At 41.8% G+C, this 22065-nt stretch overlaps 1 protein-coding gene across 1 annotated transcript in view; it reads right to left on the minus strand.

Annotated features, from left to right (window-relative positions):
* Positions 1–13298: 13298 nt before the first annotated feature.
* LOC124774921 overlaps positions 13299–22065 on the minus strand; it is a 143860-nt gene continuing 135093 nt past the window's right edge. The window contains exons 18-19 of the mRNA XM_047249597.1: positions 18091–19966; positions 13299–15622 (exon numbers count right to left, since the gene is read on the minus strand). Coding sequence (XP_047105553.1) covers positions 14779–15622; positions 18091–19966 — 2720 coding nt within the window. The 3' untranslated portion in view covers positions 13299–14778. The remainder of the gene's footprint in view (positions 15623–18090; positions 19967–22065) is intronic.

Here is a 22065-nt window from a genome sequence, read left to right on the forward strand (position 1 = left end):
AATGTGTGTGTTAGCGCAGTGACGTTATTAGTCTTGATGACCAGTAATAAATTTCCATTTTATTTCATTTTTCCTGCAAGATGCTGATGGATGATATTTTATCCATAACCAACAAAAGTTTTACATACCTACAGCTACAAACTGTACTGAAGAACATAAGTCACTTGGAAGGTTAAAAGAAGCAAACAGGAGCCATATGGAAATACTCTGTATATTAATTTCAGCTGACAATGTTATTGAAAGGATAAGCTTGTTACTCACCTCATATAGAGGAGATGTTGAGTACAATGAAGAGACTCTTATACATGTAAGCTTTCAAAAAAAAAAAAAAAAAAAAAGCCTTCTTCTAAATTAGCAGTCTGTATATTGGATACAAACTACAGACAGTAACTTGAGAAAGGTATTTTGTGGTCTTTGTTGACTGTCATAGTTAATATGGTACGTAATATTGTTGTTATTCCGTGCTGGACTTTTCATTGTTTAAATTTCAACCAAATTATTTAAAACCTATAGTCTTCTTCTACTGCTCTTTGGGTATTAGACAAAATTGAATATTATGGTACCCATCTCTTGATGGGGTCTTCCTGTATCTCTACTTCCTTTGCACTTATAATTTCTAACATTTAAGGGAGTCTGACACACTCCATTCTTTCTAGGTGCTAATTCCATGGACAAGAGTGCATGGTAAAATATCAATAAAAAATGATCCTTCTAAGGTCAAAACTAGGTTGTATTTTGTCTATTTGTTGATCCATCTGGAGGCCGTATAATCTTACACAATCTTTAAGTGTTGTGGTGCTAAAAGATCATGTTTACTTGTTTACAGTTATTTAATATGAATCTTTAAGACATTAAAACTTAAACTGTTTGCTGTTAACCAGTTATAGGCCCGTTAAGCTATATTCTGAGATTCATCTGCTTAGTATGTATGCATCATTAGCAGAAATTTTGTACCATCCTTTTAATGAGGATCAGTGAAACTGCTCAAAAAAGTGGAGCTCCATCTGCAAATGTGCAAAGATTTTTGTCCACCCTCCCCCCCCCCCCCCTTTCCTTCCTTCTGTAATCTCATATGCTCTACACTCTGAAGTGTTTTTGACTTATTGTGCAGCCACTGAGCCATCTGTCAAAAGACATGCCTGCTTCCATCCTGCCTCATGCATCCTTCCATACCCCTCCATCTCCATCAGCCCAAGTAACTACTTTCAATAATTGATAAACTATCATGTCTCATTGTGGGAGTATACATTTGGGTGTCAGTGTGAATGTGTGTACTTTTACTAGAAGAATGGCAAAAGCTAGCGTGAATACTGTTTGGATACGTGTTTCTCTACTCAACACATAAGTCCGCTATAGGTGAGTGGCTGCTTTTCCCTTATGAAACTAAACTTTAGCGTGAAATAGAAAACAAAAAGAATAAAAAAATAATGCCCGTCTCTTCAAGAGTGGACATTTGTGAAATAAAATTTGCTACTAGGTAGCACAGAGCATTGCTCCATCCTGTGCATTGTAACATGCTTGGGTCATCCTTGGTATGCTGTCCACAAGGTGGGCAACATGTGGCTGATCTGTGGCTATTCTGTGACACACTGCAAGTTTCATGCTCTGTTGGGTTCAAGTCAGCAGATACTGCAGGCCATTCCACTCAATTATTGCCACTTTCTGGACTTGGGTATTGACAATGTGTTCGTGAGGTGCTTTTATGTTGTCAGCTTGAAAGGTGAGCCCCCTTTGCTAAAATGTTGATGGTAGGGCTCGACAACAGGTTGGATATCCTGTGCTGATACTGAACAGCCCTCAAATGAGAGGTGTCTAACACCTGTATGTGATACTGCCCGTAACAATACTGACCCATTTCCGTGCTGAAACTGTGGGAACATTTGCATGAGATGTGCATTACTAGTGCCTGACTGCCATGACACTCTTCTATGATGAACATCAAGTGTCAGACAAATCCTGCACTTCTTGGTGAAGAGAACCAGACACCACTATGCAAATGCTGCTGGTCTTAGTTGTTAAGTGAAGGCCGTTGGCCATTGCATTGTCCTTTGTGAGGGATAATGCCTGAAATCTGCATCAATTCTAGATGTTCCCATGGCCATCTTCTTTATGCATCAATGACCTAGGGTCTTCCTATAGTTCTTTGTACTGGAGGTCTAGATGTCAAATTGATTATGTGTAGAGAGTAGCATACCGTCTTGGCCAGCAAAGTCCATCCAGTTGTCTCTGAAATGGCACTGCACAGTTCTACTGCAGTCTCCTCAGGGTAACTAAACTGAGGTGACAAAAATCTTGGGATACATCCTAATATCATATGGGATCTCCTTTTGTCTGGTGTAATGCAGCAACTTGACATGGCACAGACTCGACAAGTCTCTGAAAGTCCCTTGCAGAAATATTGAGCCATACTGCCTCTATAGCTGTCCAGTGTCTGCCCAATAGCTGAATGGTCAGCCGGCACGGTAACTCAGCGTGTTCGGTCAGAGGGTTAGCTGCCCTCTGTAACAAAAAAACTGAGTTAATGGATCAACCACGAACTGAATCGGTGTCTTCCAACGTCCGCCCCGAGCAGATACAACGAACGAAAACAAACAAAATGAGATTTAAAAAAAAAAAAAAAAAAGGTCAGCGGGGGATTTTCTCCACTGAGGGACTGGATGTTGTGTTGTGTTCATCATCGTTTCATCCTCATCCAGTGCGCAGGTCGCCCAATGTGCCATCAAATGTAATAAGACCTGCACCAAGGCGGCCGGACCTCCCCCATAAGGGACCTCCTAGCCAATGATGCCAAGTGCTCATTTCCATATAGCTGTGCATAATTGCGAGTGTTGCCAGTGCAGGATTTTGTCCACAAACTGACCTTTCGATTATGTCCAATAAATGTTCAATCGGATTCATGTCGGGCAATCTAGGGGGCCAAACCATTCTCTCAAATTGTCCATAATGTTCTTCAAACCAATAGCGACCAGTTGTTGCCTAGTAACATGGCTCATTGTCATTCATAACAATTCCATTGCTATTTGGGAACATGAAATCCGTTTATGGCTACAAATGGCCTCAAAAAGTAGCTGAACATAATCATTTCCAGTCAATGATTGGTTCAGTTGGATTAGAGAACCCCTGTAAAGAAAGCACACATCATTATGGTGCCCCCACCAGCTTGCACAGTGCCTTGTTGAAAACTTGGATCCATGGTTTTGTGGGACCTGCACCTCACTTGAACCTTACTATCAGCTCTATGTAACTGAAATTGGGACTCAACTGACCAGGCCACAGTTTTCCAGTCGTCTAGTGTCCAACTGAGATGGCCGCGAGCCCAGGAGAGGTACTAGAGGTGATACTGTGCTGTTAGCCAAGGCACTCATATTGGTTGTCTGCTGCCATGGCCCATTAATGCCAGATTTCATTGCACTGTCCTAATGGATACATTCGCTGTACATCTTACACTGACGCAGTGTTGCTTGTCTATTAGCTTCGACAACTGTATGCAAATGCTGCTGTCTTGGTTGTTAAGTGAATGCCGTTGGCCATTACATTGTCCGTGAGGAGGGTTAATGCCTGAAATCTGGTATTTGCGGCACATTCTTGACACTGTTGATCTTGGAAAACTGAATTCCCTAACGATTTCTTAAATGGAATATCTCATGCGTCTGGCTCCCACTACTATTGCGCCCTTAATTCCTGCTGTGGGGCCATAATCATGTTGGTTTGTTTTCACATGAATCACCTGAGTAAAAATTACAGCTCCCCTCTGCCCTTTCATGACTTTTGTATGCAATACTATCGCCATCTGTTTTTGTTCACACCGCTATCCCACGATGTTTTTCAGCTGGGCGTATGAGTCTTAATTTGTAGGCAGTGGTCATCAGCTGATGTCACTGACCATGGGATGCCACTATGGGGCAGATCTTCAAGTGTGTATGACCCTTCAAGGCATGTTGGGTGATGAAAAGGGCATGCAAATTGCATTGGCCCACTCAAAATTGGATTTGAAGTGTTCTTTCCTGAAATTTGCTGAGAATTGGATTTATTTTTATCTCCGGTACAGAAAATGACATTTGTAGAAATTTCCTGTGGTCAAAAGAGTGTTGTGAGGGTTCCAATACAAAATTCCTCATATACTATGCAAGTCACGTGGGTGGTGCAAAACATTTTTTGAGCAATTTATGTAGGTTAAGAACAAGTGGTTGCCCAGTATCAGTCCTTACAAGATCATTTAATGTTTTGCCAATCTAATATTAGTTTCATTCCTGTGACATTTTGTCAATACAAGAAAATAAGCCTCCATTAATTCAAGTACAACTGAGTGATACACATAAGCAAGGGCTTTGGCAAGATCACTGAATAATTTTTCTTGTTTAGGTAGGTGAAGACTAAAATAGGGCTCTTACTGCTTTCCCTGCACGACTCCTTTACACAAACCAAACTGGGGCAGTTGACCGAGGGAGGTGGCACAGTGACTAGCAACTGGACTCGCATTCAGAAGGATGACAGTTCAAACCCACATCTGACCATCCTGATTTAGGTTTCCCGTGATGTCCCTAAATCGCTTTAGGCAAATGCCAGGATGGCTCCTTTGAAAGGCATGGCTGATTTCCTCCCCTAATCCAATGACCTTGCTGTTTGATCCCCTCCCCCAAATCAACAAACCAGTGAGGCAGTTGACACATTCTACTCACTTAAATGACTTCATATTCTACCAGATATCACTTCCTCGAAAATCTTTTGAAGAGAGGGAGTCTTTAATTAAATGAGCTCTGTTTGTATTCATTTTTATGGAAGAGTGTTACTACAACATATTTCTCTCAGTAAATACATCCTAATCGACTGATAAGGAGACACTGGTATTCCCACCAATTCCACACAAGATTTTAATACTCTGCCATAAACACCATCACAGTCAACAGAATTCCTACTTTTTAGTGATCTGATGAATTTTGTAACCTTTTAAGAGGTTGTAGTTCTCATATTAATGTCTGTTGGTGGTTCAAGCAGTGTCTGCTGCTACTGTGAGAAAATGATCACTGACTTCAGTGATGAAGGATTTCAATGTGTCGTTATTGCTGCCACAGCTATTTGCTGGAAACTCAGTTTAATTTGCATCACTATTTTTGAATTGTTTCTTGATTAATTATATTCTGAATTGTATCTGCTTTATTTTGGAGAGTTTGATTTCTTGATCAAATCGTATATCATAATCTTAAGTTGTTAGGGATATTGGCAGGTTCCTGACACAGTTGCTGTCTCCACATGCTTCTGTTCCAGGCCAACTGCTTTGTAGTCTTCATCAAGTATTGGGTCACTGCATCACATCCCTCAATCTGTATATTGAGCGAGCAGTAAAGGAAACAAAAGAAAAATTCGGAGTAGGTATTAAAATCCATGGAGAAAAAATAAAAACTTTGAGGTTCGCCAATGACATTGTAATTCTGTCAGAGACAGCAAAGGACTTGGAAGAGCAGTTGAACGGAATGGACAGTGTCTTGAAAGGAGGATATAAGATGAACATCAACAAAAGCAAAACAAGGATAATGGAATGTAGTCGAATTAAGTCGGGTGATGCTGAGGGAATTAGATTAGGAAATGAGACGCTTAAAGTAGTAAACGAGTTTTGCTATTTGGGGAGCAAAATAACTGATGATGGTCGAAGTAGAGAGGATATAAAATGTAGACTGGCAATGGAAAGGAAAGCATTTCTGAAGAAGAGAAATTTGTTAATATCGAGTATAGATTTAAGTGTCAGGAAATCGTTTCAGAAAGTACTTGTATGGAGTGTCGCCATGTATGGAAGTGAAACGTGGACGATAAATACACTCCCGGAAATTGAAATAACAACACCGTGAATTCATTGTCCCAGGAAGGGGAAACTTTATTGACACATTCCTGGGGTCAGATACATCACATGATCACACTGACAGAACCACAGGCACATAGACACAGGCAACAGAGCACGCACAATGTCGGCACTAGTACAGTGTATATCCACCTTTCGCAGCAATGCAGGCTGCTATTCTCCCATGGAGACGATCGTAGAGATGCTGGATGTAGTCCTGTGGAACGGCTTGCCATGCCATTTCCACCTGGCGCCTCAGTTGGACCAGCGTTCGTGCTGGACGTGTAGACCGCGTGAGACGACGCTTCATCCAGTCCCAAACATGCTCAATGGGGGACAGATCCGGAGATCTTGCTGGCCAGGGTAGTTGACTTACACCTTCTAGAGCACATTGGGTGGCACGGGATACATGCGGACGTGCATTGTCCTGTTGGAACAGCAAGTTCCTTGCCAGTCTAGGAATGGTAGAACGATGGGTTCGATGACGGTTTGGATGTACCGTGCACTATTCAGTGTCCCCTCGACGATCACCAGTGGTGTACGGCCAGTGTAGGAGATCGCTCCCCACACCATGATGCCGGGTGTTGGCCCTGTGTGCCTCGGTCGTATGCAGTCCTGATTGCGGCGCTCACCTGCACGGCGCCAAACACGCATACGACCATCATTGGCACCAAGGCAGAAGCGACTCTCATCGCTGAAGACGACATGTCTCCATTCGTCCCTCCATTCACGCCTGTCGCGACACCACTGGAGGCGGGCTGCACGATGTTGGGGCGTGAGCGGAAGACGGCCTAACGGTGTGCGGGACCGTAGCCCAGCTTCATGGAGACGGTTGCGAATGGTCCTCACCGATACCCCAGGAGCAACAGTGTCCCTAATTTGCTGGGAAGTGGCGGTGCGGTCCCCTACGGCACTGCGTAGGATCCTACGGTCTTGGCGTGCATCCGTGCGTCGCTGCGGTCCGGTCCCAGGTCGACGGGCACGTGCACCTTCCGCCGACCACTGGCGACAACATCGATGTACTGTGGAGACCTCACGCCCCACGTGTTGAGCAATTCGGCGGTACGTCCACCCGGCCTCCCGCATGCCCACTATACGCCCTCGCTCAAAGTCCGTCAACTGCACATACGGTTCACGTCCACGCTGTCGCGGCATGCTACCAGTGTTAAAGACTGCGATGGAGCTCCGTATGCCACGGCAAACTGGCTGACACTGACGGCGGCGGTGCACAAATGCTGCGCAGCTAGCGCCATTCGACGGCCAACACCGCGGTTCCTGGTGTGTCCGCTGTGCCGTGCGTGTGATCATTGCTTGTACAGCCCTTTCGCAGTGTCCGGAGCAAGTATGGTGGGTCTGACACACCGGTGTCAATGTGTTCTTTTTTCCATTTCCAGGAGTGTAGTTTGGACAAGAAGAGAATAGAAGCTTTCGAAATGTGATACTACAGAAGAACGCTGAAGATTAGATGGGTAGATCAGATAACTAATGAGGAGGTATTGAATAGGATTGGGGAGAAGAGAAATATGTGGCACAACTTGACTACAAGAAGGGATCGGTTGGTATGACATATTCCGAGGCATCAAGGGATCACCAACTTAGCATTGGAGGGCAGCGTGGAGGGTAAAAATCGTAGAGGGAGACCAAGAGATGAATACACTAAGCAGATTCAGAAGGATGTAGGCTGCAGTAGGTACTGGGAGATGAAGAAGCTTGCACAGGATAGAGTAGCATGGAGAGCTGCATCAAACCAGTCTCAGGACTGAAGACCACAACAAGAACAACATCACATCACAGTCTTTCAATAAATATGCACAAGTCATTGACTAACTGCAAAGATAGTTTGAGTGCATGTGTTTCACTTTAGGTTTTACAAAACTGGTGCCAGAACATAATATTCTTCTCAGGTCTGCAGTCGGATCATGAAGTCATATTGACAGAATATTTCAGCGGTTCATCTAGCTGCCATCTTCAGGTGAAAGGACAGCTCATTTATATGCCGTGGAAGGCCAACAGTAAATGCACAAAAAATCATTGTAACTCACCTTTAGTGCAAGTGAACATATAGGACCCCAGGGGTGCAACATAGTGAACCTTCAACATTGTGAACTTGATGCTGGGATGAAGGCAATTAAAATGATCTAGGCAACATTTAAGACCATCTCTCCCATGTGGCCATACCACGAATGTATCATTGATTCACCTCCAAAAACAAATTGGTTTTGAAAATGCTGCCATTAGCACCATGTAGAACAGATACAGATGGCCGTACCGTAGGTGCAACCACAACGGAGGGGTATCTGTTGAGAGGCCACACAAACGTGTGGTTCCTGAAGAGGGGCAGCAGCCTTTTCAGTAGTTGCAGGGGCAAGTCTGGATGATTGAGTGATCTGGCCTTGTAACACTAAACAAAACGGCCTTGCTGTGCTGGTACTGCGAACGGCTGAAAGTAAGGGGAAACTACAGCCATAATTTTTCCCGAGGGCACGCAGCTTTACTGTATGGTTAAATTATGATGGCGTCCTCTTGGGTAAAATATTCCGGAGGTAAAATAGTCCCCCATTCGGATCTCCGGGCGGGGACTACTCAAGAGGACGTCATTATCAGGAGAAAGAAAACTGGCGTTCTACGGATTGGAGCGTGGGATGTCAGATCCCTTAATCGGGCAGGTAGGTTAGAAAATTTGAAAAGGGAAATGGATAGGTTAAAGTTAGATATAGTGGGAATTAGTGAAGTTCGGTGGCAGGTGGAACAAGACTTTCAGTCTGGTGAATACAGTGTTATAAATACAAAATCAAATAGGGGTAATGCAGGAGTAGGTTTAATAATGAATTAAAAAAAAAATTGGAGTGCAGGTAAGCTACTACAAACAGCATAGTGAACGCATTATTGTGGCCAAGATAGACACGAAACCCACGCTTCTACAGTAGTACAAGTTTATATGCCAACTAGCTCTGCAGATGATGAAGAAATTGATGAAATGTATGATGAGATAAAAGAAATTATTCAGGTAGTGAAGGGAGACAAAAATTTAATAGTCAAGGGTGACTGGAATTCGAGAGTAGGAAAAGGGTGAGATGGAAGAAACATAGTAGTTGAATATGGATTGGGGGTGAGAAATGAAAGAGGAAGCCATCTGGTAGAATTTTGTATACATGGAAGAATCCTTGAGATACTAGAAGGTGTCAGATAGATTGTATAGTGGTATGACAGAGATTTAGGAACCAGGTTTTAAATTGTAAGACTCTGACCACTATCTATTGGTTATGAACTGTAGATTAAAACTGAAGAAACTGCAAAAAGGTGGGAATTTACGGAGATGGGACCTGGATAAACTGACTAAACCAGAAATTGTACAGAGTTTCAGGGAGAGCATAAGGAAACAATTGACAGAAATGGGGGAAAGAAGTACAGTAGAAGAAGAATGGGTAGCTTTGAGGGATGAAGTAGTGAAGTGAAGGCAGCAGAGGATCAAGTAGGTAAAAAGACGAGGGCTAGTAGAAATCCTTAGGTAACAGAAGAAATATTGAATTTAATTGATGAAAGGAGAAAATATAAAAATGCAGTAAATGAAGCTGGCAAAAAGGAATACAAATGTCTCAAAAATGAGATCGACAGGAAGTGCAAAATGGCTAAGCAGGGATGGCTAGAGGACAAATGTAAGGATGTAGAGGCTTATCTCACTAGGGGTAAGATAGATACTGCCTACAGGAAAATTAGAGAGACCTTTGGAGAAAAGAGAGCCACTTGTATGAATATCAAGAGCTCAGATGGAAATCCAGTTCTAAGCAAAGAAGGGAAAGCAGAAAGGTGGAAGTAGTATATAGAGGGTCTATACAAGGGCAATGTACCTGAGGACAATATTATGGAAATGGAAGAGGATGTAGATGAAGATGAAATGGGAGATACGATACTGCGTGAAGAGTTTGACAGAGGTCAACTGGGGATTGAATCCTGGCAATTTCGATTATGTAGTCTAGCACTTACCCAACGAATTGAGTACAGGGTGATCCAAAACAATCTATAAAGCTTGAAAGTTTGATGCAGGGTAGGTTGTGCTGAGAAATGTGTGTTAAGAAAGAAATTTGATGCACTGCGCCGTTTCTGAGTTAATTAAAAATTAAATTCAAGTGGCCTGCCAGAGATGATGTCACACAATTGTGTTCTTCTTCTGGTTTCCTAAAACTGAAAAAGAGAGTGATACAAAAATTGGACACAGGATGGTAGTAAGAACTGAACCTGAGCCATTGGCTGAGCAGTCTCATGCTGTGAGACCAGCTGATACTAGTTGTATCTGGTGGGTCACTTGAATATGTATGCTCAATGGCTGATGAGCCAACTTCAATGCTAATTACCTCAGAAATGGCACAACATACTGAATTTTTGTCTTAGCAATTTTTTCTCAGCACAACCTACCCAGAAAAACCCCCATACGCATTTCTGACTGTTTCTGACCACCCTGTATAGCAAAGTTTCATTCTAATTATAGCATCCATCCATCTTAGAGAGGCTTTTTGACTGTAGTTTATGCGAAAAATGAGGACACTAATGATTCAGGTAAATTGCTAAGTAAGTCTGTTTATGTTGATTAAACTTCATCATGTAGGTTAGCTGCATGGATCTAGACTGTATGTACTTGACAGAATCTACAAATAATTCATTATTTTTATGAAACTGGATGGTATACTGCTAACCGGATTTTCCGCTGTCACCTGGTTCATTCTTAGTGTACAGTATTGGACTAGGCTTCAGACTGGAACTGAATGTTTTTGCTGCATTTGAGAAATTGTGCACTCTCACATTTGGGTATATACCCACGGGCCTGTTGACCAAAAGCACCCAATGCTTTGCACATTTTGACACACTAATATCCTGTCCCACATGTGTACCGACATGCATTGTGTCTAATCAGCAAAAGCAACATTTTACCATGTTTCAATTACAGTGTTCTTGCGCCCACAATGCATTTATAAGAGGTTATTTTGTAGAACATTAGATTACTAATCTATATTGAACAAATGGTGATTCTTGTAGATATGCACTGAACTGATCTACTATATTGTGGCTCTTTGAAATATATTTAACAACATAAAGTATAGAATGACAACAGAGTACAGATGTGTCATCTGTGTTTCTCTTACAGTGACTGGTGACCAGGAGGCAGAATCACAACCAGCTTTTTTTCAGCAGTACAATTTTTCTTCCAAATTCTACTGTTTATTTATTTCTACATAGAGTTCTTTCTGGCATACCTTGTAGAATGCTTTGATGTATCTGGAAATACCCTACAGTCACACAAATCTGTCCAAGTATACAATAAAAAACTAAGACAGAGTGAGGTAGGTGAGTAAATAGAGGAATCAATATATTTTACATTTAAAGATAAAGGACTGCCACTTTTTTGTACACATGAAGAAATCTTTATCTGAGGGTGATTGTGATGCAACCCTCCCCAATACGCTGCTACAAAAATACGAGACAACTCAAAGATGGAAGAGCTTTAAATTTTTCATTACTTGTCAAGTGTACAGGGTGTGCATTAAGTCTAGGAACACTTTCAATTATTTATTGCACAAGCACCAAACAGTGTACAGATATCATACATATGTCATTTTAAAGAGAAACCCTGAAATTTTCTTTTCATGTATACTGCCACAGCATAGTTTGATAATTTGCCGATAGTCAGCGCTAGTCGCAAACATGGCGAGTTCAGGTGCAGAGCGAGTTTTCTGTGTGTTGGAGTTTGACAAAAACACCAGATCTCACTCCATTTGACTTTTTTCAGTGGGAACACATTAAAGATCTGGTGTATGTACCGCCTCTACCATTTGATGTAGCAGAGCTCCGAGAGAGAACACAGGAAGCGACTGCCACAGTCGACGATGCCATGCTGGGACGGGTATGGCAAGAATTCAATTACCATATTGACGTCTGCTGGATCACTCATGGTTCGCATATCGAATGTTTGTAAAAAAAACTTTCAGAGTTTCTCTTCCAAATACAATATGTATGACATCTGTATAATGTTTAGTTCTTGTGCAATAAATAATTGAAAGTGTTTCTGGACTTCATGTACACCCTGTATTTGTATTGCATAAAGTTTCAGAAGCTCTAAGAAGTAAATTAATTTCAAAATTTTCTTTGAGAAAACCAAAACGTATTGTGTTATATAAGGTAATAGGAACCGAATTGTCAAGTCACAGCAGTCTGTGAAGACAGAAATGAGTTTAGGCAACTTAATTACTGCTGCCTGCCATGTGAGCATTTAATGGCAAACTGCATCAAATATGAGTCTAGTGTCGTACCATTGCACCACCTCATTTGGGCATCCCTCTGAAAATGATAGTTATAACATGACAGTATTATGTTCCAATCAGCCATCTACTTTATCCACTTTGTTTTCATGATCACACCAAGAAGTTACATGATATTTTATGGTCTTTTTAAATTTAAGCACAAAGTTTGCACTGTTAACATAGTCTTTCTAAATAACAATTAATAATCTCCTACATTCCTTGCAGTACAAAAACCCAACAACTTCCCGCAGGAAACAGAGAAAACAACAGAGCAAAAGGATGAAAAAATACTGGAAAGAGAAGACTCCCACGAGAAGCATTAGCTAACGATTGATTGTTTTATGTTACCCAATTTGATCAAGACTACACTACAGAAGCATCTGGTGTTCATCAAAGTAATTGAACTGAGTACATGTTACACTAACTCAATGTAAAAAGGAAAGTAATTGAATTGAGTACATATTACACTAACTCAATGTAAACAGGAGTGCACGTACCTGTCCACTTTTCTTGATTTCAAAACCTTGTTGTACTTCTCATACAATGCCACTACACTTTGGTAGTTTACACTGAGTGCTAAATTTTATTGAAGTAAATAATAAGTACTTCTTTATCCTGCAAATGTGTTTTCAGTCATCTGCTCTCTGTCTGGCACTAAAATTTTACGGGTAGTGGCAAACAAATCTTAATATCTTTGTCATCTTTCTGACGCCCTGTTGAATATTGCAGATATTTGCCAATATAATAAAAAAAGTGTAGGTACCATGTAATTCCATTTGATAGTGTCAGTCAAATATTTTACAGAGAATACTGTTTATGCCATGTGTGATGCTCTTTGTGCCTCTGAATGTAGTTATTTCACAGCAAAAAATAGTAACCGAAAATACTGGCAACTTACTCTCAAAAGATCAAGTAATAAACAAAAATTTAAATGCATTAAATTGTGTAAAGTATTGCATACACCATAATACTTTTATAATACTAATGTATGGTATGGGATCAGACATCATCAACAAGCTTTATCCTTTTGACATTGTAAGCTGTTTTCTGAATTATCTGTGCAAAGCAAAGAGCCCGAGTGTCTGGTGCAATGTGAAATCTAGTCATATTTTTCTTTGTTAGGAATTCTGCAATACTATGAAACCAAAGAAAGGAAAACATACGACACAAGATAATCTTTAAATGTATACACTAGATGCAAATTTATTCACAAACAGTCATAAACTATGTTCACAGTTCTTTACAAATTCTACATATGTTACTGTGTGTTGAGAAATTAATCAGAAACATGACACAAAAAATGTGATGAACATATATTTAAATTCTTAATATTTTAGTTGATTGCATATCATCAGCACATTTCAATAACAGCTTAAAATGTCCTAATACTGCAATGTTTTCTTATTTTTTTACACCAAGTTGAACTGCATTTGTCACATTTCATTTTATAATTAACTATTTTCCCCCCCACGAGGTCCAAAATGATTCAAAGTCACAAAGATTTTATAACGCCAGCACAAAAATATATAAATTTTTAATGAATTTAGCTTTTATTTTTGAAGTAAAATGAAATTTATAAGACCAATGCAGTTATTTATTATATATTCTCAATTTTGCTATGAAGTCACTTTGAAATCCTGCCAGTGATGTAACATAATAGAGGTCTTTGGTTTAAAGGAAAGAAACGTGTCATTGCTGCTTTCCTGAAACAAAACTCAACACACTTTTTGCTTGTTTTTGGTGTATAGGACAGCACTTTTAATCACAATTACAAAAACTGTATCAGCACATCAACTGTGTATAATAAATTCAGACTGAAAGTTAATGAAAGGTCTGTGATAATTAAATTGTGATAAATGCAGATTACTAAACTACAGACTGCTTATAACAGATCAGCCACATTCATTCCTTCACGATGCTCTCCAATAGTTGAGGAATATAAATGTCACATAAAATTAAAATAAAAGTATAGACACACTAAAATATGAAAATGTTGTACCTAATAACGGTACTATATAAACAATTCATATAAAACTTCTCTTCACTCTGGAAATCACTCCATCCACACATACTACAACATTTAACATTAAAATTCTGTGACACCTGTTTAAATAGAATCACAATGAAATATGTATAGCCATATCTGAGTACATGTAAATGTTTCTGAGTTTATATGTATACATAGTAAATATACAGCGATTTTATATATACACATATTTACAGTTTTCAGACAAAAAAATCACAACTTGGGTCACTGGTGTGCATACATTCCAGTAAATTATCAATTGCACAAAGTTTCAAAACAGTTATAGTACCACACAACCTTAATACTTAATAGTTTGTTCTGCAAATTCATCATGCATCAACCACTCAGGAATATGTGAGTGGGAGAACAAGTAAAGACAAGTCTGTGTGACATGCACACACATCCCTGCATACTTTTGCACATGCATGTGCGCGCGCGCGCACACACACACACACACACACACACACACACACACACACACACACACGTGAGCGCGCGCGCAAGCACGCACGCACGCACGCACGCACACACACACACACACACACACACACACACACACACACACAACAAATATATCTTAGCTGCCAATAAAAATAAATAATATGAGTCATCAGATACAAAGGTTGCTACGCATCCAAGTCATCTTCCCGCTGACTGGAGAAGTACGAGACAAGGCCGCCAAACTCCCCTCCACTGTCCTCTTCATATGGCCTTGATTCACTTGTGCTGTGATCTGGTAACTGCTGTATATGAGGTGGCTCTACAGCAGGATTCACATACTGGTCTGTATAAGCAGGTGGCTGATACGGTGAATGCTGGAGGCCTTCATCAGCAACTGTTACCGACGGATGTGGTGGGTAGTTTCCGTAATGATAGCTCGGAGGGGGGGGAGGAGGCGGGGGAGCATGATATGGCGGGTAATTGCTGGGAACTCTTCCCTGTTGAAGCGAATGATGTGGGGATTGCTGATGCTGCGGAGGAGGAGGAGACGGTTGTGCGTGCATGTGAGCTGCAGGAGAAAACGAATGTCGTGCAGCTGGCGGGGCACCTGGAGCCGCCTGAGGAACATCTGATGGGAAACGAGGCCTGGTGTAAGGTGGGGGAGGCTGTGGAGACGGAGTACTTAGAGATACAGGAACAGCTCCAGCTGTCGGCTTTCCTCCGAGAGGACTGCCTGTAGCGACAGGCACAGCCATAGTGGGTGCCGGCTGCTGGCTGCCGTCCGCTGGCCGTTGCACAACACTTGGTCCTGGGGCCACTGAAATGGGGCCACCGCCTGAAGGAGAAGGATCAAGTGGGTGATGTGACCCGTGATACAATGATGTTGGCTGTGTAGCTGGGACTCTCGACCGCATCGGTTGGCTGATGGGTGCAGTATTTGCTGGAGGTGGTCTGATGAGTCCAGGTCTTGAGGTGTAGTGTTGCTGCATCATACCAGGGCTGCTAGCAGATGGTGGACCTGGTGGCTGCCTGTTGTTTATTACAAAAAATGCAAAAGTTTAATGGAAAAGTTTAAAAGCAACAGTTAAATCTCTAACAGAACACATTTAAGGTACACAAATGTAAATAAATTATACACTGATGAACCAAAGAAACTGGTACACCTGCCTCATATCATGTAGGGCTCCCACGAGCAAGCAGAAGTGCTGCAACACAATGTGGCATGGACTCGACTAATGTCTGAAGTAGTGCTGGAGGATTGACACCATGAATCGTGCAGGGCTGTCCATAAATCCATAAGGGCACAGGGTAGGGGTGGGGGGTGGAGATCTCTTCTGATCAGCATGTTGCAAGGCATCCCTGACATGCTCAATAATGCTTTCATGTCTGGGGAGTTTGGTGGCCAGTGGAAATGTTTAAACTCAGAAGAGCATTCCTGGAGTCACTCTGTAGCAATTCTGGATGTATGGGGTGTATTGTCCTGCTGGAATTGTCCGAGTCCGTCGGAATGCACAACGGACATGAATGGATGCAGGTGATCAGACAGGATGCTTATGTACGTGTCACCTGACAGAGTCATATTTAGACGCATCACGGGTCCCGTATCACTCCACCTGCACATGCACCACACCATTACATAGCCCAACCAGCTTGAACAGTCTCCTGCTGACAAGCAGGGTCCATGGATTCATGAGGTTGTCTCCATACCCATACACACCAATCAGTTTGATACAATTTGAAACGGACTCGTCCAACCAGGCAACATGTTTCCATCCCCAACAGTCCAATGTCGGTGTTGGCGGGTGAGGTGTAAAGTTTTCTGTCATGCAGTCATCAAGGGTACACGAGCGGGCCTTTGGCTCCATGATGTTTCGTTGAATGGTTCGTACGCTGACATTTGTTGACAGCTCAGCGTTGAAATCTGCATCAATTCGCAGAAGGGTTGCACTTCTGTCAAGTTGAATGATTCTTTTCAGTCATCGTTGGTCCCGTTCTTGCAGGATCTTTTTCAGGCTGCAGCGTTGTCAGAGATTTGATGTTTTACCGGATTCCTGATAGTCACAGACACTCATGAAATGGTCTTATGGGAAAATCCCCACTTCATCACTACCTAGGAGATGCTGTGTACCAACGTTCGTGCGCCAACTATAACACCACGTTCAAACTCATTTAAATCTTGATAACCTGCCATTGTTGCAGCAGTAACTGGTCTAACAACTGCGCCAGACTCTTGTTGTCTTATCCAGGCATTGCCGACCGCAGCACCGTATTCTGCCTGTTTACATATCTCTGTATTTGAATATGCATGCCTAGATCAGTTTCTTTGGCACATCAGTGTATGTAACTGACAGTGATGAACTACAAGTGAAAGGGACATAAATCAATAGAAAACTTGCAAGAACAACTTGACAATTCAATATCAGTGTGAAACTGATAGGTTATGGTGTGAGTTTCTTTATCATCTCCCAGAAAGACTGATATACTTGCAATCCACAATGATGAATAAAGAAACATTTACTTCCGAATTTTATGCAGTTATGTGGATTGTTTCAACTACTCATATAATTCTTACTTCATTAATAGACATTTTTAATGTTATGTTTATGATTCCTGCGACATATGTATGATTAATGAATCAACCATTAACTCCTCCAGGGAAGTCAGGATAAATTTGAAAGCAGATTAATATATGACAGCCCCTCCCCACCCCCAGTTACATACCACATGTGTACATATAGCAAGTATTTGTGATTCTTTGGTTAGCAGAAACATGCTGAAGTCCTCTGGTAACTGACCCAAAAAAAATATGCAGCTCTATCAATGAGTTCAATAATGACGCACTCAAAAAGTTACCGGATTTTTTAATGTATTCTGGCACTGCTTTTTCTAGGCTTAAGGTGAACTGCCACTACCTGGCTTTCAGAATACAATTTTGGCTACCCAACAGTTTTCTGTGAACAGTACCTCACTACTAACAATTTAAGCCACTCAAAATGTTCATTTGAATCATTTCTTTTCAGCCATTTATCACCATTCAGAAACAAAATCGTCCCTGGAGTTGTCCTTGGTGTGTGCATTCATCAATGCACAAGTTTCCCATGGTCTCGTATTCTACAATGAGAGATTACATTCCACAATCAAGAAATCAATTTTATAGGACCTTTTCAAGTTGCCCATGTTTGCAGCCTCTATAATGGACAGCCCGCTATTTCAAAAGTACAGAATAAATAGCAGAAGCTACAAATGGCAATCTCTCCTGTTGCATAAAACTCAATAAAATATCCATCATACCCCAATGCCTTGTTGTATCTAACAGCTGCTTGTTGATATTCACACACACACACACACACACACACACACACACACACACACACACACAGAGAGAGAGAGAGAGAGAGAGAGAGAGAGAGGAGGGAAGGGGGACAGTACATATATTAAAAAGTGAAGTGTTGTAATCTATCTTCTAAAATATATTAGTAAACTAATCATTCCCTTACCTATATGGAGATGGTATCCTTCCAGGTTTCCCAGGTGAAACAGGTGCATATCTTTGGTCAGGATTTGATCCAAAATATTTATGTCCCATTGCTGCTGCTGCTGCAGTAAAGCTCTGTGGAGAATGCTGAGAAACTGGTTGTGCTTGTAGCATCCGTGTTATTACACTGCCTGTAGCATTGCTATTGACAGGAGTTGCATGTGTAGGGTAGTGTTGGGGCTGTGGTGACGACTGCTGCTGCTGTGGCTGTTGTTGTTGCTGCTGTTGCTGTTGTTGTTGTTGTTGTTGTTGCTGCTGCTGCTGTTGTTGTGGCTGCTGTTGCTGCTGCTGCTGTGGCTGCTGCTGCTGGGATTGTGGGGGATATCGCGTCTGATCACCCACACCAATTGCAGTTTCAGCCGCTGCAGCCAATGTTGCCTTTCCTCGACCTCTGCCTTTTCGTTTTGGTGGTGACTGCACTTCACCACTCATTCTTATAATATTCTGCTCACCTGAGACAGGAGGAGGATCATTAGCTCTATCTATCTGCATTCCGACCACATTTGGAGGATTGTGTATGCTTTTAACATGCATTGCCTCAAGTCTCTGCATCGGGGGTGGTTGACCTTGATGTAAGATAGGTTGCTGCTGCAATTGTGGTTGAGGTGGCTGGGTTTGCTGCAGTAATGGTATGGGTGGCACCTGCTGGCGATTTTGAAGTTGTTGATGTTGCTGTGGCTGTAAAGAAGGTTGCTGCTGTTTCTGTAGTGGCTGCTGCTGTTGCTGAGATTGCTTTTGTTGGTTTTGAGAATGTGGCTGCTGAGATGGCAGCGGCTGAGGAGACTGCTGTAGTTGCTGCTGTGGCAGTTGTGTCTTTTGTTGCTGTGGCTGTGGTGGTTGCACCTGCTGCTGCTGTAGCTGTTTAGGTGGTGTCTGTTGTAATTGCTGTTGCTGAAGTTGGGTCTGCTGTGGTGGTGGCTGCTGCAACTGGGGATGGAGTGTATGGGAAAGCTGCTGAATTTGCTGATGAGAAAGTAGTTGTTGTTGCTGCTGCTGTGGTCGTTGCTGTTGTTGTTGTTGTTGTTGTTGCTGCTGCTGCTGCTGTTGTTCTGGCTGCTGTTTCTGCATCTGTGTTGGGACTGAACCTGGTAATTGTCCTATTGTTGGTGCTTGTGGTGATGGTGGTGTTACACCTTGCTGTGGTTCCATGTAATTTTTGAATGACTGCTGCATGCCCATCATTCCTCTAAGTGGTGGTACTTCAAGCATACCTCTGAGAGCCTGTACGCCAGCTCCAGGAGGAGGGGGAGGACTGCTCTCATCTGACAGTTGGCCGAATGACTGTTGATCTTCTTGGGCAGATAGTCGTCGCTGCTGTTCTGAAAATGTTCCTGTGCCCATTTCAGGCTCTTTTTGGTTTTTACGAACTGGTTTCTTCCTTTCCTTCTTCTCTGGAAGTGGTTTCTTCCTCACATATTTCCTCTTTGTCTCTTGGCTGGGTGTGGGCACTACAGCAATAGGCAGAGCTTCTGGTATGACATCTGCTGGTGTTTCAGTAGAAGGGGCTTCAGTAGTTGAATCCTCCAAGATTTCTACTAGCTTTAGTGATTCCTTCAACCTCTCACTTGGGTTGTCTGGGCATACTTCTGGTTCGGTAGGAACACTGCTTTCCAAAACAGATTCAACATGATTTTTGTCATCCTCAACTAATCGCTCCATTTCTTCCTCTAGTTGTTGCATTTCATCGTCACTGCCATCTAAGCCTTCACTATCATCAGTGTCATCTCTGATCACCTGCTTTTTCTTCTTAACCACATTTGATTTGTTTGTGTCTGGAGCAGGTGATCCCTTTGATTCATCATCTTGTTCATCCACTTTATCCTTCTCTTCATCTTTTTCTGAAATAAAAACACAAAGCTTAATTACTGAGACCAAAAACAACACAATGTAGAACTTGAATTAGGTAAAATGTGATATGTATCATAAGGTACAGAATGCAGCTACAAGTTGTGGCGATAACATACAGATTGTTTTAGCTTGCAGGAGAAGAGGTAACACCACTGCTGCAGTAATTCCAATTGTGAGCCAGTTTCCCCTTCTGCACCATCATCAGTTCAGTAAGACTAGTTAATCCTGTCCCACCCAGTAAACAGTAGTATCAGTGGCTTCAGTGTGTCATACTCAGCATGTGTTGGTGTCAATATTACCCTCTACTTGCTCCCTGCTGAAGTGCTAAAAGTCTTAAGTTATTTTCATCATACTATAGTGTCTGCAACAGTAGCTGATTCTATGTTTTATAATTTCTCATAGGGGACTGATTCCACATATCTGTCAAACAGAAGAGGACTTAATATATTACCCTGAATATTTAAAGTAACCATTACTGTGGTAACTCAAACGAATATGTATGTAAATTCTGCCTCCAACTACAAAATGTGTCATTCACAAGACATCACAAACGGAGCACTGTTGTGAGGTGTGGAAGAAATGAAAGCTGTCAAAATGGTGATATGTTTTGTACAATTGTGACATATTTGATATATCTGGTAATCATTTTCACCATTTCTCAACCACTCTTCTGACCTCCACAACATCCTTGACAAACTACATTATTTTTGAAAATCATAAAACTGAGACCTGTGGTGTATGGGGTAGTGTCTTTGATTAGTAATCAAAAAGTTCTCAGTCCCGGATTCGAACTGCACCACCTCTTAAATTTTGAATAAAAATCGTCAGCAATGGCGATTGAAGACTTCTTCATTCTGCCAACAGCCTTGTCAAAGAGGAAGGAGGAGTAACAAAGGTCTAAGGCAATCTCTTGCCCTTGGGACAGGAAACTGACCCTAAAAGGCAGAAGTATCAGCAATGATCAACAGCGTGAGGGTGCAGAAGGCAACAGAAACACTGCATTGAAGACACATAATAATTATTCCCAGGATATATGGCCTGTAACTGAAAAAGCATCATGATGCTCTCTCCGTTGGAAAAAGATCCTAGACTAGTCTCCCATTCAGATCTCTGGGAGAGTACTGCCAAGAAGGGGGTGACTATGAGAAAAAGAGTGAATAATCAATGAAACAATAACATTCTACAAGTTGAGGCATGGAATGCCAGAAGTTTGAATGTGGTAGGTAAGCTAGAAAATCTGAAAGTGGAAATACTACGGCTAAATCTAAATATTGTGGACATCAGTGAAGAGAAATGGAAAGAAGGCAAGGATTTCTTGTCAGAAATGGTATAATGGGAGTAGATTGGTTGGTTTTGGGGAAGGAGACCAGACAGCGAGGTCATCGGTCTCATCGGATTAGGGAAGGACGGGGAAGGAAGTCGGCCGTGCCCTTTGAAAGGAACCATCCCGGCATTTGCCTGGAGCGATTTAGGGAAATCACGGAAAACCTAAATCAGGATGGCCCAACCCGGGATTGAACCGTCGTCCTCCCGAATGCGAGTCCAGTGTCTAACCACTGCACCACCTCGCTCGGTAATGGGAGTAGAATTCGTTAGGTAGGACAGAGAGTGAGTTACTGTGAAATGTTCAGTGAGACTGTTATTATTATCAGAATCGATAGCAAATCAACACCAACAACAATAGTTCAGTTATACGTGCCATCAATGTAAGTAGAAGATGAAGAGACAGAGAAAATATACGAGGATATTGAACAGGTAATTCAGGGCACAAAAGGAGATGAAAATCTAATAGACATGGAGGATTGGAACGCAGCTGTAGGGGAAGGAATAAAAGAAAAGATTAAGGGTGAATATGGGCTTGGTAGTAGGAATGAGAGAGTAGAAAGACTAACTGAGTACAGCTATAAATTTCAGAGGTTATAATGAATACTCTGTTCAAGAGTCAGAAGAGGAGGAAGAGGTACACTTGGAAAAGGCTGGGAGATACAGGACTATTTCAGTTAGATCACATCATGGTCAGGCAGAGATTCTGAAATCAGATATTGGATTGTAAGACATACCCAGGAGCAGATATAGACTCACATCACAG

The sequence above is a fragment of the Schistocerca piceifrons genome, chromosome 2 (genome assembly GCF_021461385.2).
Source record: "Schistocerca piceifrons isolate TAMUIC-IGC-003096 chromosome 2, iqSchPice1.1, whole genome shotgun sequence".
Taxonomy (NCBI): Eukaryota; Metazoa; Arthropoda; class Insecta; order Orthoptera; family Acrididae; genus Schistocerca; species Schistocerca piceifrons.